This window comes from Balaenoptera physalus (assembly GCF_965194825.1).
Source record: "Balaenoptera physalus genome assembly, chromosome: 1".
Lineage (NCBI taxonomy): Eukaryota > Metazoa > Chordata > Mammalia > Artiodactyla > Balaenopteridae > Balaenoptera > Balaenoptera physalus.
Window position 1 is genome coordinate 163,243,406 of NC_138882.1, and position 12,033 is coordinate 163,255,438.

The 12,033-nt window shown below is 40.2% G+C and overlaps 1 protein-coding gene across 4 annotated transcripts in view; it reads right to left on the reverse strand.

Annotated features, from left to right (window-relative positions):
- Positions 1-12,033, reverse strand: part of NFYC (nuclear transcription factor Y subunit gamma) — a 62,596-nt gene that overhangs the window by 24,743 nt on the left and 25,820 nt on the right. For all 4 annotated transcript variants that reach the window (XM_082444433.1, XM_082444431.1, XM_082444432.1 and 1 more), the window contains exon 2: positions 4,839-4,951. In XM_082444433.1, the coding sequence (XP_082300559.1) occupies positions 4,839-4,943 (105 nt within the window). In that variant the 5' untranslated portion in view covers positions 4,944-4,951. The remainder of the gene's footprint in view (positions 1-4,838; positions 4,952-12,033) is intronic.

The window sequence follows — 12,033 nt, forward strand, 5'->3', positions numbered from 1 at the left end:
CTTGGGAGTGACATCAGCATGGTAGAAGAGCAGATTCTCTCTCAGAACATTCTCGTGCTCCTGACCACAACCAAAGAACTACACTTAAAAATGCTGCCAACTGAAATTGCCGAATTTCAAGAAGTCTGAATTCACTCAATGAGAGTTCAAAGCCAAAGAAAAGTCAATGGGTCTCAGGCTGCACTAAAGAACATCCACAGTTTCAAATAATGATGAGAAATCTTTTGCAGGCCTACCTAGTCAGGCACTCACTCCAGCAAAGTCAAGATTCTATCCTCTCGAAAGCAGTGATTCTCAACCTTGGCAACATGTTAGAATCACCTGGGGGAGCTTTTGAAAAACAAGATGTCTGGGCTTTACCCCAGACTAAGTGAATCAGGAACTCTAGGGAGTGGAGTCCTGGCATCACATTTTTTGAAAACTACCCTGGTGACTGTAATCCACAGTGAGGGTTAAGGACCACTGCTTTAAAGCCTTGTTGCTCAAAGTGAGGTCCCTAGACCAACAATGGCATCATCTGGGAACTCAAAAGAAATGCAGAATCTCAGGCTCCAATCCAAACCTCCTAAATCAAAATCTGTATTTCAACATGACCCTTATGTTGTTCACATATAGACAATAAATTCTGAGAAGCACTGTTCTACAGGAAGAGCTCAAACAGCACAGGACCTATTTTTTAACAGTCCACCAACCTTTACCTCCAAGTTCTTGTTTAAATGGTTATCTGATTTGATTGTAATGGTGGAAATGTCATCTTCCAATCTGGAGGCATTGAAGAATGAAAAGATATAATTGGCGATTAAAAGAAAGTGACCTAAGCATTAAATTACAGCTAACTGAAGGCTAAATGGGATGTACGGAAGGAGCTTAAAGGAGGATTAGATTTCTCTTTAAGATTCAGCATTACTGCCTCCCCACCTGCCCCCCAAAAGACAAAAGTTAGCTTCTTCTTCCCCCCTTTCAAAGAGGTCTAGAAGGGTAAAATTCAATGCCAAGAAGTCTATTAATTATTGTTCCCAGAGTTCTGCTAAGCAGGAATACAGTATTTTACACAATCATCCTGGTGTACAATCATTTTGGTATGATTTTTAACCAACTTCAATTCCAGCTGAACACCATCTGGGTTTATGGACAATGCAGAGCTTTCAAGAGTGAGGAGAGCCTGATGGCCAAGCTGAGATGAAAGACAAATTGCTTTTGCAGAACACAGACCAAAACGACTGGGGCCAATGTCTCCAATACATCATGAACTATATCATCTAGCAAACGTCAATTACTTGTTTTTGGAACATCTTTGTCCCAGTCTTAGAGAGACCACAACACCTTATGAGTATTCTCATAAGTTTTATTTATGTTTGGATGGTTTGAACATATGGATTTTTAAAAAAATCTGGTAGACATTTTGAGATGTCAACCTAAGAGGCTCTGATGTATCTGAGGAAGTCTGGTTGTAAGTGCTGCTGAGTTCTGGAAAGGCACAGACTAAACACTAAAACATCAGCCACATTACACAGGCAGAAGTGCAGTCAGAGAAGCAGATGCCTTCTTCGTGTGCCATAGGCAGAGGGAAAATAAAAGTTTTACAAACGGACTTTATTGGACTGCATTCTCACTCAAACTTGGCACTATGTTGCTTCACACTAAATCTGAGGCAGAGGAATCTGATTCATTCAAATATTTAACGTGCACCTATTATATGCCAAACATCATTCTAAGCATCTGATGTTAAGAGATATGATGGTAGCAGTCTAGGAGTCTTTTCTCAGGGGTACACAGGAGGAAAATTTTAGTTAGCAATCAGTAGGAGAATGATTAAAGATGACTTTCCTCCTTGATCTTCTTTCTCCTTACTCATAAAACTTGAACTAAAAGTGAATTCCTCAAAGTAACCCACTTTTTAAAAAAATAAATTTATTTACTTATTTATTTATTTTTGGCTGCGTTGGGTCTTCATTGCTGCGCGTGGGCTTTCTCTAGTTGTGGTGAGTGGTGGAGGAGCTACTCTTCATTGTGGTGCATGTGCTTCTCACTGCGGTGGCTTCACTTGTTGCAGAGCACGGGCTCTAGGCGCGCGGGCTTCAGTAGTTGTGGCGCGCGGGCTCTAGAGCACAGGCTCTAGTTGTGGCGCACAGGCTTAGCTGCTCCACAGCATGTGGGGTCTTCCCGGACCAGGGATCGAACCCATGTCTCCTGCATTGGCAGGTGGATTCTTAACCACTGCGCCACCAGGGAAGCCCCAAATCCATTTTTAACCTCTGAAGGACTAGCTGTCTAGCGACAAAAAGTTGGTCAACACCACGATCTGCTCTGATGTCAATCAAACTTGAAAATTAAACCAAGTAGGATAAAAATCAAAGCCCACGTTCCTGTTCACTGCAGCATTATTCACTATAGGCAAGAAATGAAAGCAACCCCAATGCCCACTGACAGATGAATGGATAAACAAAGTGTGGTATGTACACATACACAGGAAATATTATTCAGCCTAAATAAGGAAAGAAATCCTGTCACATGCTACAACATGGATGAACCTTGAAAACATTATGCTAAGTGAAATAAGCCAGGCACAAAAAGACAAATACTGTATGGGTCCACTTACGTGAGGTACCTAGAGTGCTCATAGAAACAGAAAGTAGAATGGTGATTACCAAGGGCTGGGGAGAGGGAAAAGTGGGTGGTGGTTGTTTTAAGGGTATAAAGTTTCAGTTCTGCAAGATGAAAAAGTCCTGGAGATCTGTTTCACAACAATGTAAATACACTACTGAACTGTACATTTTTAAATGGTTAAGATGGTAAATTTCATTGTGTCATTTTACCACAATTAAAAAAAAAAAAATCAGGGCTTCCCTGGTGGCGCAGTGGTTGAGAATCTGCCTGCCAATGCAGGGGACACGGGTTCGAGCCCTAGTCTGGGAGGATCCCACATGCCGCGGAGCGACTGGGCCCGTGAGCCACAACTGCTGAGCTTGTGCGTCTGGAGCCTGTGCTCCGCAACAAGAGAGGCCGCGATAATGAGAGGCCCGCGCACCGTGATGAAGAGTGGCCCCCACTTGCCGCAACTAGAGAAAGCCCTCGCACAGAAACGAAGACCCAACATAGCAATCAATCAAGCAATCAATCAATTAATCAATAAAATAAATCTTTAAAAAAAAAATCAAAAATCAAAGTCCAACAAAATACAGAAAAGTTAGGTGCTGAATTTGAACTTCCAGAGTTTATCTGACCGCTCGCTTGATCCTGGATTTTTTCTGCGCTCAAGCTGGAGGACAGACTTGCTGCACTGGCCTAGTCCCACCATACCCCAGGAGGGCACTAGTTTTACACCAGGCTGATCCCAGCACTAAAACCTGATAAGCTTAACCATGAGATTATCCCCTCAAAACATGCACAAAATACCCCACTTTTGACTTTATAATTTCATTTTTTTCCTTCCTTCTGTTTTATATCTAAGATAGTACAGATAACTACCACCTTTAGACCGCAGAAGAGAAAGAATGATTTTTCAGTGGAAATCCACCTGTGAACACAGGCCACTCCGAGAAAGCTCAAGCCAAGTTCAACTGCTGAAAATCCCCCATATAAACAAACATGACCCACAGGTACATTCAGAATATAAATTAGTTTCTCTACCCCTGAAGTCAAGTGGGCATTTATCACAGTAAGTTATTTTGTTTATTTTATTCATTCATTACCTGTTTATAGTCTGTCTCTCCCACCAGAATACATGTTCTGTGAGCGCAATGATTCCATCTGTCTGGTTCACAATTGGATCCACAGTAACTAGCATAGCCATAGTAGGTGCATAAGTATTTGTCGAGTGAACAAATAAACTGACTACGTATGTTAGAGGTTAAGGACCAAAACTCTAAGAAAATGCAACATGAGTTCTACATCAAGAAGGAATCCGGTGTTTACTCTGCCAGGATGCTAACATTGATACCTTCAGGGCGGGAATGACACATCTAACACAGAGAGCTCCTTCAGCATTTGCTGAAATGACACCAAATGGAACATTCTTCATTAAGGATATGACACCATACTCTGACTTTTATTGCTTCAGATTCATCACTGTGCCTGACTCAGTAACTATTTAATAAATACTTATCAAATAAATGACTCTGGTTGTAATTACTACATTGTAAGCTCCTCAAGGGCCAGGGTTTTATTTGATGCTTCTATGTCAGAGGTTCTCAACAGGGGATGATTTCGGCCCCCAGGGAACATTTGCCAATGTCTAGCAAAATCTGTGGTTGTCACAACTGGAAGGGGAGTGCTACTGGCTGGCATCTACTGATTAAAGGCCAGAGATGCTGCTCAACACCGTACAATGCACAGAAGAGCCCCTCAAAACAAAGAATTATCTGGCCCAAAATGTCAATAAGGCTGTTAAGAAACCCCAATCTAAGTGTATCTTTTGACATCTGGAAAGAGTGCCTGCTTACAATAGATTTGTTGTTGAATAAACTGCCCAATAGTTTTCACCAGGTCCTAGGAATTTGGCAGGGCCACTAAGTCAGGCTTAAGAAATGACCTACAGCTACTGGAGGAAAGTAAGCTCTGCTTTTCTGCATTCTCTAAAAGATCTGCCTCACATTAAAGTATCTCCAAGTCAAAGCATCCACTATACATCCACATGCCTAAAGAGAGCCACTAAGATATTAAAAAAATCCTTGTAGTTACCTCACCTAAGGTAAATTATATTTTCATTTTCCTATCCAAAGGTCAGAAATGAACTCTATTTTTGTAAATGTGCTTGAGATTAAAAATACTTTAGTCTAAGTTTTGGTTATTCATCTCAAAGCTTTTACACTCTTTAGAAGTTTCTCATTCTTCCTTACCACTGTTAAATTCCGGATTTCTTCCATGACACGAGGCCAGAAGGACTGTAGGCTTTGCTGGGCATCACTGCTGCTAGCACCACCAAATCCTCCTTCTGTGGACATTCTGACAACTAAAAACAAACACATACATGAGATACATTAGAAATAATAAAGTCAGACTTTCTGTCCAGGTTATTTATAGCTTTCCTTGTGGATGTTTTCACTAATTCATTCCATTTCTCAGCCTGAGAAGGTATACAAAATTGTGCTGAAGGGGTTTTTCACACCGACTTAAGTCTTAGCAAAAAATAAGGAGGAAAGTTTTCCCTTCTATCCAGCTCATACCGCAGAGACTAACAAGGAGCTCCAAGCAGAAAATCTAAAAATCGCTAGAAATCCAAACTCAAATCCTAATGTGAATCAAGGACTTTTAATGTCTTATTCTGTGGAGGGGAAAGAATAAAAGGCACTTGGTTGCCCCAGTCTGGTCCATAATTTTCAATGCCATTCTCTCCAGTGTTTTTCAAGTTCTATGTGGCTTCTCACACTCCATGCCACAGCCTGCAGCACATACATTAAGGGTCCCCAGTGATTAATACTGTACAGAAATGTAAACCCAAAGTCTTAAAAAATAAAAGTCAAGTTTATTCTTTTGTTTTAGACACTGTGGTCCCATTTCTTTGGGGCTACTGATGATTATTATTCTTTCTAATCTCAAGCTAATCTGCCTCAAAGGACACAAAAGCACTAAAGCCTAGGCCAATAATTGAGTGGATGACACAAAGTCTCTGAACTGAAATCACTTCCCAGTTCTTTCCTTACCTGAACCATGCTGTTAGGCACAAAGCCAAACAAAGCACACGACCAACTGGAAGCTTTAAAGATGGTTGAAAAACATTGAAGAATTAAATTTAGGACAGAGAAAAGAGAGTCAGAACTTGCATTTGGTCAATTGCTTTGTGATGGGGGAGGGAAGATGAATAAGGATCCCCACCTCAGCTATAAATATAGGTAACACTGTAATGTCTTAAAAGATTTACAGGGGGGAAGTAAAAAACTCCAGATGGCTTAAATGCTTATCTGGCAAATACTTACACCCAAGAAACAGTTTAATTAAACACAAAGAGCAAGAAACTTAGTGATGTCCTAAGAATTTCTATTCTGGGAAACTATTTGAAAAGGTTTGACATGCCAGTGACAGGATGCTGGTGGACAGCTATGTAAGTCATTAAGAACTAATTCTGAAGGGCTGGAAGAAAAGCACCAAAGCCAGGTGTCACATGACCAAATTGCTACTTTCCAGGCTTCATGTGGATGCATGCTGGGCACATCACTCTCTATCAGCAGAATGGAATGAAGGCTGATAAATCTAGGTTTAGACTGTGAGGATGTTTGATTCACTCTTAAATGTTTGCCTGGGATTGTCCTAGAGGTCTCTAATTTTTTTCCCCCTTTTTCTTCTAAAGGAAATGATGAGAGGAAAGAAATGAAAGGAAAACAAGAGTACAATCTTCAAAGCAGATTTCACTCTGGTGTAATGACATTAGTGGCTGATGATGTAATGGGAAAAGGTTTGGAGCCAATTTCTGGTGCTGGAGGCCTACAAGCAGCTCTATACATCAACAGGAACTCTAAGTGCTAGGAAGCAATATGATCTTGGAGTTTCTGGAGAGAATTAAAGTGGAGAATGTTGAATCACAGTTGGAAATGACTAGATAAAATCTTGAGTCCTAAACAACCAAGTAAGATCCTCTCAACTCAGCTCCCATGACATTTTCACTTATCACCATATGCACATGGCCTATACACTATTCTCTTAGATGTATTGAGAACAAAGAAACCAAGGTAATCTACAGAAATTTAATTATTTAGTTGTATTAATAGATTCTTACGAGGTACTCATGACAATGATGAGAGTGAGACTCTAACCTTTTTAAATGGGGCAAATAAAATCTTTCTAGAAATGAAAATAATTACCAAAAAACTTTAAAAAGAATCTAACCTTTCATTGTATGGACCCCTGTACATGACTGATCTTAACAGAATCTGCCATGAAAACTGCTATGGTCAAAGGAGGAAGATGCACAACTGCCAGTGTGATGTCTCTGTATAACTTGCTAATGATGAGTAGGTGTAGTTTGAGTGCAAAGGCCTGTGAGATTTAGAAAGTTGGTAACCAGTTTTGATTGTCCTCTGATCTCTTCCCACAAACATTACCAAGGTACACAATTCAAGAAGCATTTTTAAAACCATCTGTGCACAGTCTGCTTTTAAATCTTGAATTGCCCCAACTAAGGATGTGCTGGCGCAATCAGTTTCCAAACATCTGTGCAGTCAATAGATTATGAATGAATCTTTGGCTGTCTCAGAGCCACACACTGTCAGAGTGGGGGTTGGGTACAGAACAGAAGTTAACAAATCTTTCTGGAACTGACAAATGTATTAAAGGTTAAGTTTTTAACTTGAGAGACCTGTTTGAATTAGAAAATCATAAATGGATAATGGTAAAAGAAATTCAAGTCAGTAATAATGTCATTTACATTTTACTTCATCATAGAAGTTTAAAACTGGGGGGAGAAAAAAAAGGCATTAAGAACCACCCAGATCAGCTCCTCTAAAAGATGCTTACAGCTCTACTTCAAGCTCTGCCCACCTCCCTCAATCCCACCCTAAGTAGTCATTTAGCTTAAACAGGAGCTCCTCCCGCTATAGTTCTAAGAAACTGGCTCACTGGTAAGGCATTCTTTTCCATCTTTGGACAGCTCTCACTGTTCTTTACATTAAGTTGAATTTACAAACAAAGGATCATTTCAGCTTTTGATTTAGAGTTACAACTTTTATGCTTTTTCCATTGAGAAACCTCTTTTCATAAATTCCTGACTCCAAAAAAATAAAGGTACTACTATACTTTCATCAGGGACAGAAGATCCTCTCATGAGGAAAAAGAGAAAATGGTTTGGAGCATGTTTTCTAGCATCTCTACACAGAGATGATTTGTAGCTAATTATCCTAATATCTCTTGGGGGACTTCCCTGGTGGTCCAGTGGTAAAGAATCCGCCTTACAATGCAGAGGATGCAGGTTCAATCCCTGGTCAGGGAACTAAGATCCCACATGCTGCGGGGCAACTGAGCCCGTGCGCCACAAATACTGAGCTCGCGTGCCTCATCTAGAGCCTGCTTGCAGCAAACTACAGAGCTCGCACACCACAACTGCAGAGCCCACACACCCTGGAGCCTGCGTGCCACAACTAGAGAAGACAAAATCCACACGCCACAACTAGAGAGAAGCCCGGGCACCAAGACGAAAGCTACCGCATGCTTCAACAAAGATCCTGCGTGCTGCAACTAAGACCCGACACAGCCAAAAATAAAATAAAAATAAATAAATAATAAATAAATCTTAAAAAAAAAAACTCTTGGAAGAACATAAATTGTTACTATAAATTCCTAGAAAGTGAGTATTTTTATTCAAAAGGCTTTCCCCAAAGCAGATCCAGTCTTCACATGGGGCTTTAAAAATTAGATCAAATGTCACACAACAGATCTTACAAAAACAAGTTGGTGTTCTCAATATTTTCTGACCGTGGCAAAACTTAACATTAAAATAATAAAACCTAATCATAAACAAATTTTGCTCACCAAACACCCAACAAGTTAAAAAATATACAGTAACCTTAGTTAATTTTATCACTTATTTTAATAATTAATACATAAATTGCAACTGAATTGATTTTGCTACAGAAGTAGCCTACTTACAACATCTACAACCCATGTCAAATATGCCAGGTTCATCTTCTAGAGTGATAAGAAAGGTATGTATTTAAAAGTAAGAAAGAGATTTATATTCCAGGATCCTTTTTATTCCATGTTAAATTGCTATCACTATCATGAGATAAAGCTATTTATATATAGTAAGACCAAGCCGCATTAGCTTAGATGACTCTTATGAAAAATGCATAATAGAATTTCCCAGATTTAGTTCATAATTAATATTAGATTTATTATTCATGTTCATTAATTAGATTATAAACACTTGAATAAGACTGCCTGTTTAACTATTTAATAAAGACTTAAGGACCAGATGAAATATTGAATGTTTGTTGCTATAAGAAATCTCAACTCCCATTATCTCTTAATTTATCTGGTTTTAAAAACAGTTTGCTTTCCAAAACTAAAATGGGAAGAATCAAAGTCCATCAAGAAAAGACCACTTCTGCAATGCTCAAATCAACTGCCATCTCTCCACAAGTGTTCTCTAAATAACCCCAAGTGATCACTCCTTCCTGTAAACCTTCAGAGCCCTTAATCTGTACTTCTTCCTGCCCTCACCACATTACCTTGTATGATCATTATTTATGTATTTCTTACCATATTTCCCCTTCTGATTTATAAGCTTGTGGGTAGGACCTGAGCATGATTTATCTCTGGATTCCCTCACAGCACCTAGCTCAAAGCCTGAAAAATAATTACTTCTGAATGAAGGAGCAAGAGAGTTGTTGCATATGGCCTTTCTGAGAAAAAAGAGGCCTCTTGGAAAGTCTGGCCCTGAAATAAGACTTATTGGGACTACAAACTATCCTAGGAGTTTCAGAATAAACGAGGTTCTCTCTGGGCCTTGAAAGTATAAGTAGGACTACAATCAGAAATCCACATGACTTGCCGAAGTGAATTTAAGATAAAAGGGCATGGGACTTCTCTGGTGGTCCAGTGGTTAAGTCTCTGCGCTCCCCATGCAGGGGGCCTGGATTTGATCCCTGGTCAGGGAACTAGATTCCGCATGCCGCAACTAAAGATCCTGCGTGCCGCAACTAAGACCCGGTTCAGCCAAATAAATAAATAAATAAATTTTTTTTTTTTAAAGATAAAAGGGCATGATAGGAAGGGGACACACACACACACACACACACACACACACACACACACACACACACACACGTACGTCCTGGAAGTTGCAAGGCAGACTGCAAAGGCTAGAAACATGGGTGCATACCATTCCCAAGCGTAAACCTTTTGAAAGTCAGAATCTTCTCAGAAAGGTGACCAGGATAGATTAGCAAAGTTTGAAAAATTAATGACAATAGGTAAGTAGGAGAAGAAGGGGCAGTGGGGAGACCTGTGTTAGGCCACTGCCAGGAGGATAAGGAGAAAATCATGGAGGAAATGGGATGATTCAATCAAATTGGGATGATTCAATCAGATCACTCAAGGATAGACAATTTGTCATTCTAATATCGGGTTACTCTTTATCATTCTTGAAGAAAGAGACCTAAGGAGTTTTCAAAATATCCCAGAAGCAGAGTGCTCCTCCTTTAAGATTCCCTTGGAAGTCTTTCAAGCTCTTTCTTTCGACCAGTTACCATTCTCACCAAATCCTCCCTTAGTAATATGCTAGACATGGAACAGGATGTATCAAAATGACCAACCTCATAAAATACAAAGAAACATAAGGTTTTACTACAATATTCCCTAGTTTCTAAAACTCTGCACCTTTAGGTTTTGGCTCTCTATTTCTTGGCATGTACCTCACTCTCTCTACAAAAATCCTTTACATTATAATATGCCTAAACCCACAACACAGCTCTCTGACACAACTGAAACCAAATAGATATTGTTGGGAGATAATACCTAAATCCCTATCATCACAACAACTATTCAAGGAAAAAGGACCACAGAAAGTTCCCCTAAAATGAAGCCCAATCCTTGCCCAATGCTGCTTCCTATTAAAATACTAGAGCTGCCCCATCCCAGGCAGTCAAATTTTACCTAAAAATAATGCTCTCATTGTCAAATGCAAGCAAGTATCTCTTAGCTCAGTTGTGACTGAAAAACAAATCTAAACACTGGTACCATCTTTCATCTTAATGCACCACCACCCCAATCCAACTTGCAGCCTTTAGGCCTTTCAGGCTGAGAATGTCCCCAATCATTCCTATGTGTCTCCAACTTAACATATATCAAGCATCTCCCTATGTTCAAAGCAAATTAACTTCTTCACTTGCTTTTTTGACTTGCATTTTGATCATGTTTTCCTGTCATTAGATGACATGCTTTTTATTTTGCCCAATTAGCAGCGCTATCACATGCATTTTATGTTCTAGTACTGCTCAGGTATTTATTGACATTAGTTCCAGGCTTCTTTATTTGAATTGGCTAAAACTGTTGGGATGTTATATTTCAAATGGGGAATGAGAGATAAAGAAAGAATATTAATATGAATGAATAAGAAGAAAGGGGGTAAGATTTAAGCTAACTTGTACTTGTTATTTTAGATATTCTTCCAAACTACAAAGAAAAGTGAAAACTAAATTTGAGAACTAAAATTTCTGAAACAAAACAATTCCACCGGAATTCCCTGGTGGCGCAGTGGTTAAGAATCCGCCTGCCAATGCAGGGGACACAGGTTCGATCCCTAGTCCAGGAAGTTCCCACACACTGCGGAGCAACTAAGCCCGTGCGCCAAAACTACTGAGCCTGCGCTCTAGAGCCCACGTGCCACAACTACTGAAGCCCACACGCCTAGAGCCCGTGCTCCACAACAAGAAGCCACCGCAATGAGAAGCCCGCACACCGCAACGAAGAGCAGCCCCCGCTCCACGCAACTAGAGAAAGCCCGCGTGCAGCAACGAAGACCCAACGCAGCCAAAAATAAATAAATAAATACATTTAAAACAAAACAAAACAATTCCACCAACATCAAGCTGGTTCTCATGTTTATACAGACGGACATAAGGACCATTATCAATCACAATGGCTAAAAAGCATTTCAAGCCTTAAGGAGGCATATGTTCTCCACAATAAAGCCAACCTTACACTGACAATTTCAGGAGAAAAATAACAACGTTCTGGCAATAAAAAGATCTATGTTTGTGAACTGGTCTGCTGCCTACAAGCTGGTGGCCTCGGGCCAGTCACTTCACTAAGCCATTCCAGAAGCAATGTGTACTGAACACACACTCCAAAGGCCGAAGGGGTGGTCTGGTACGGAAGGCCTACACGTCACTGCTTGAAGATGTAATAAATGAATGAATACAAGGGAAGGCAGGGTGACTAGAGAGAAAAGAGGGTTCAACAGTCCTTTCTTTTTTTTTTTTTTTTAACTTTTTGGCCGTGCCACATGGCATGCGGGATCTTAGTTCCCCAACCAGGGATCGAACCCGCACCCCCTGCAGTGGAAGCGCTGAGTCTCAACTGCTGGACCGCCAGGGAAGTCCC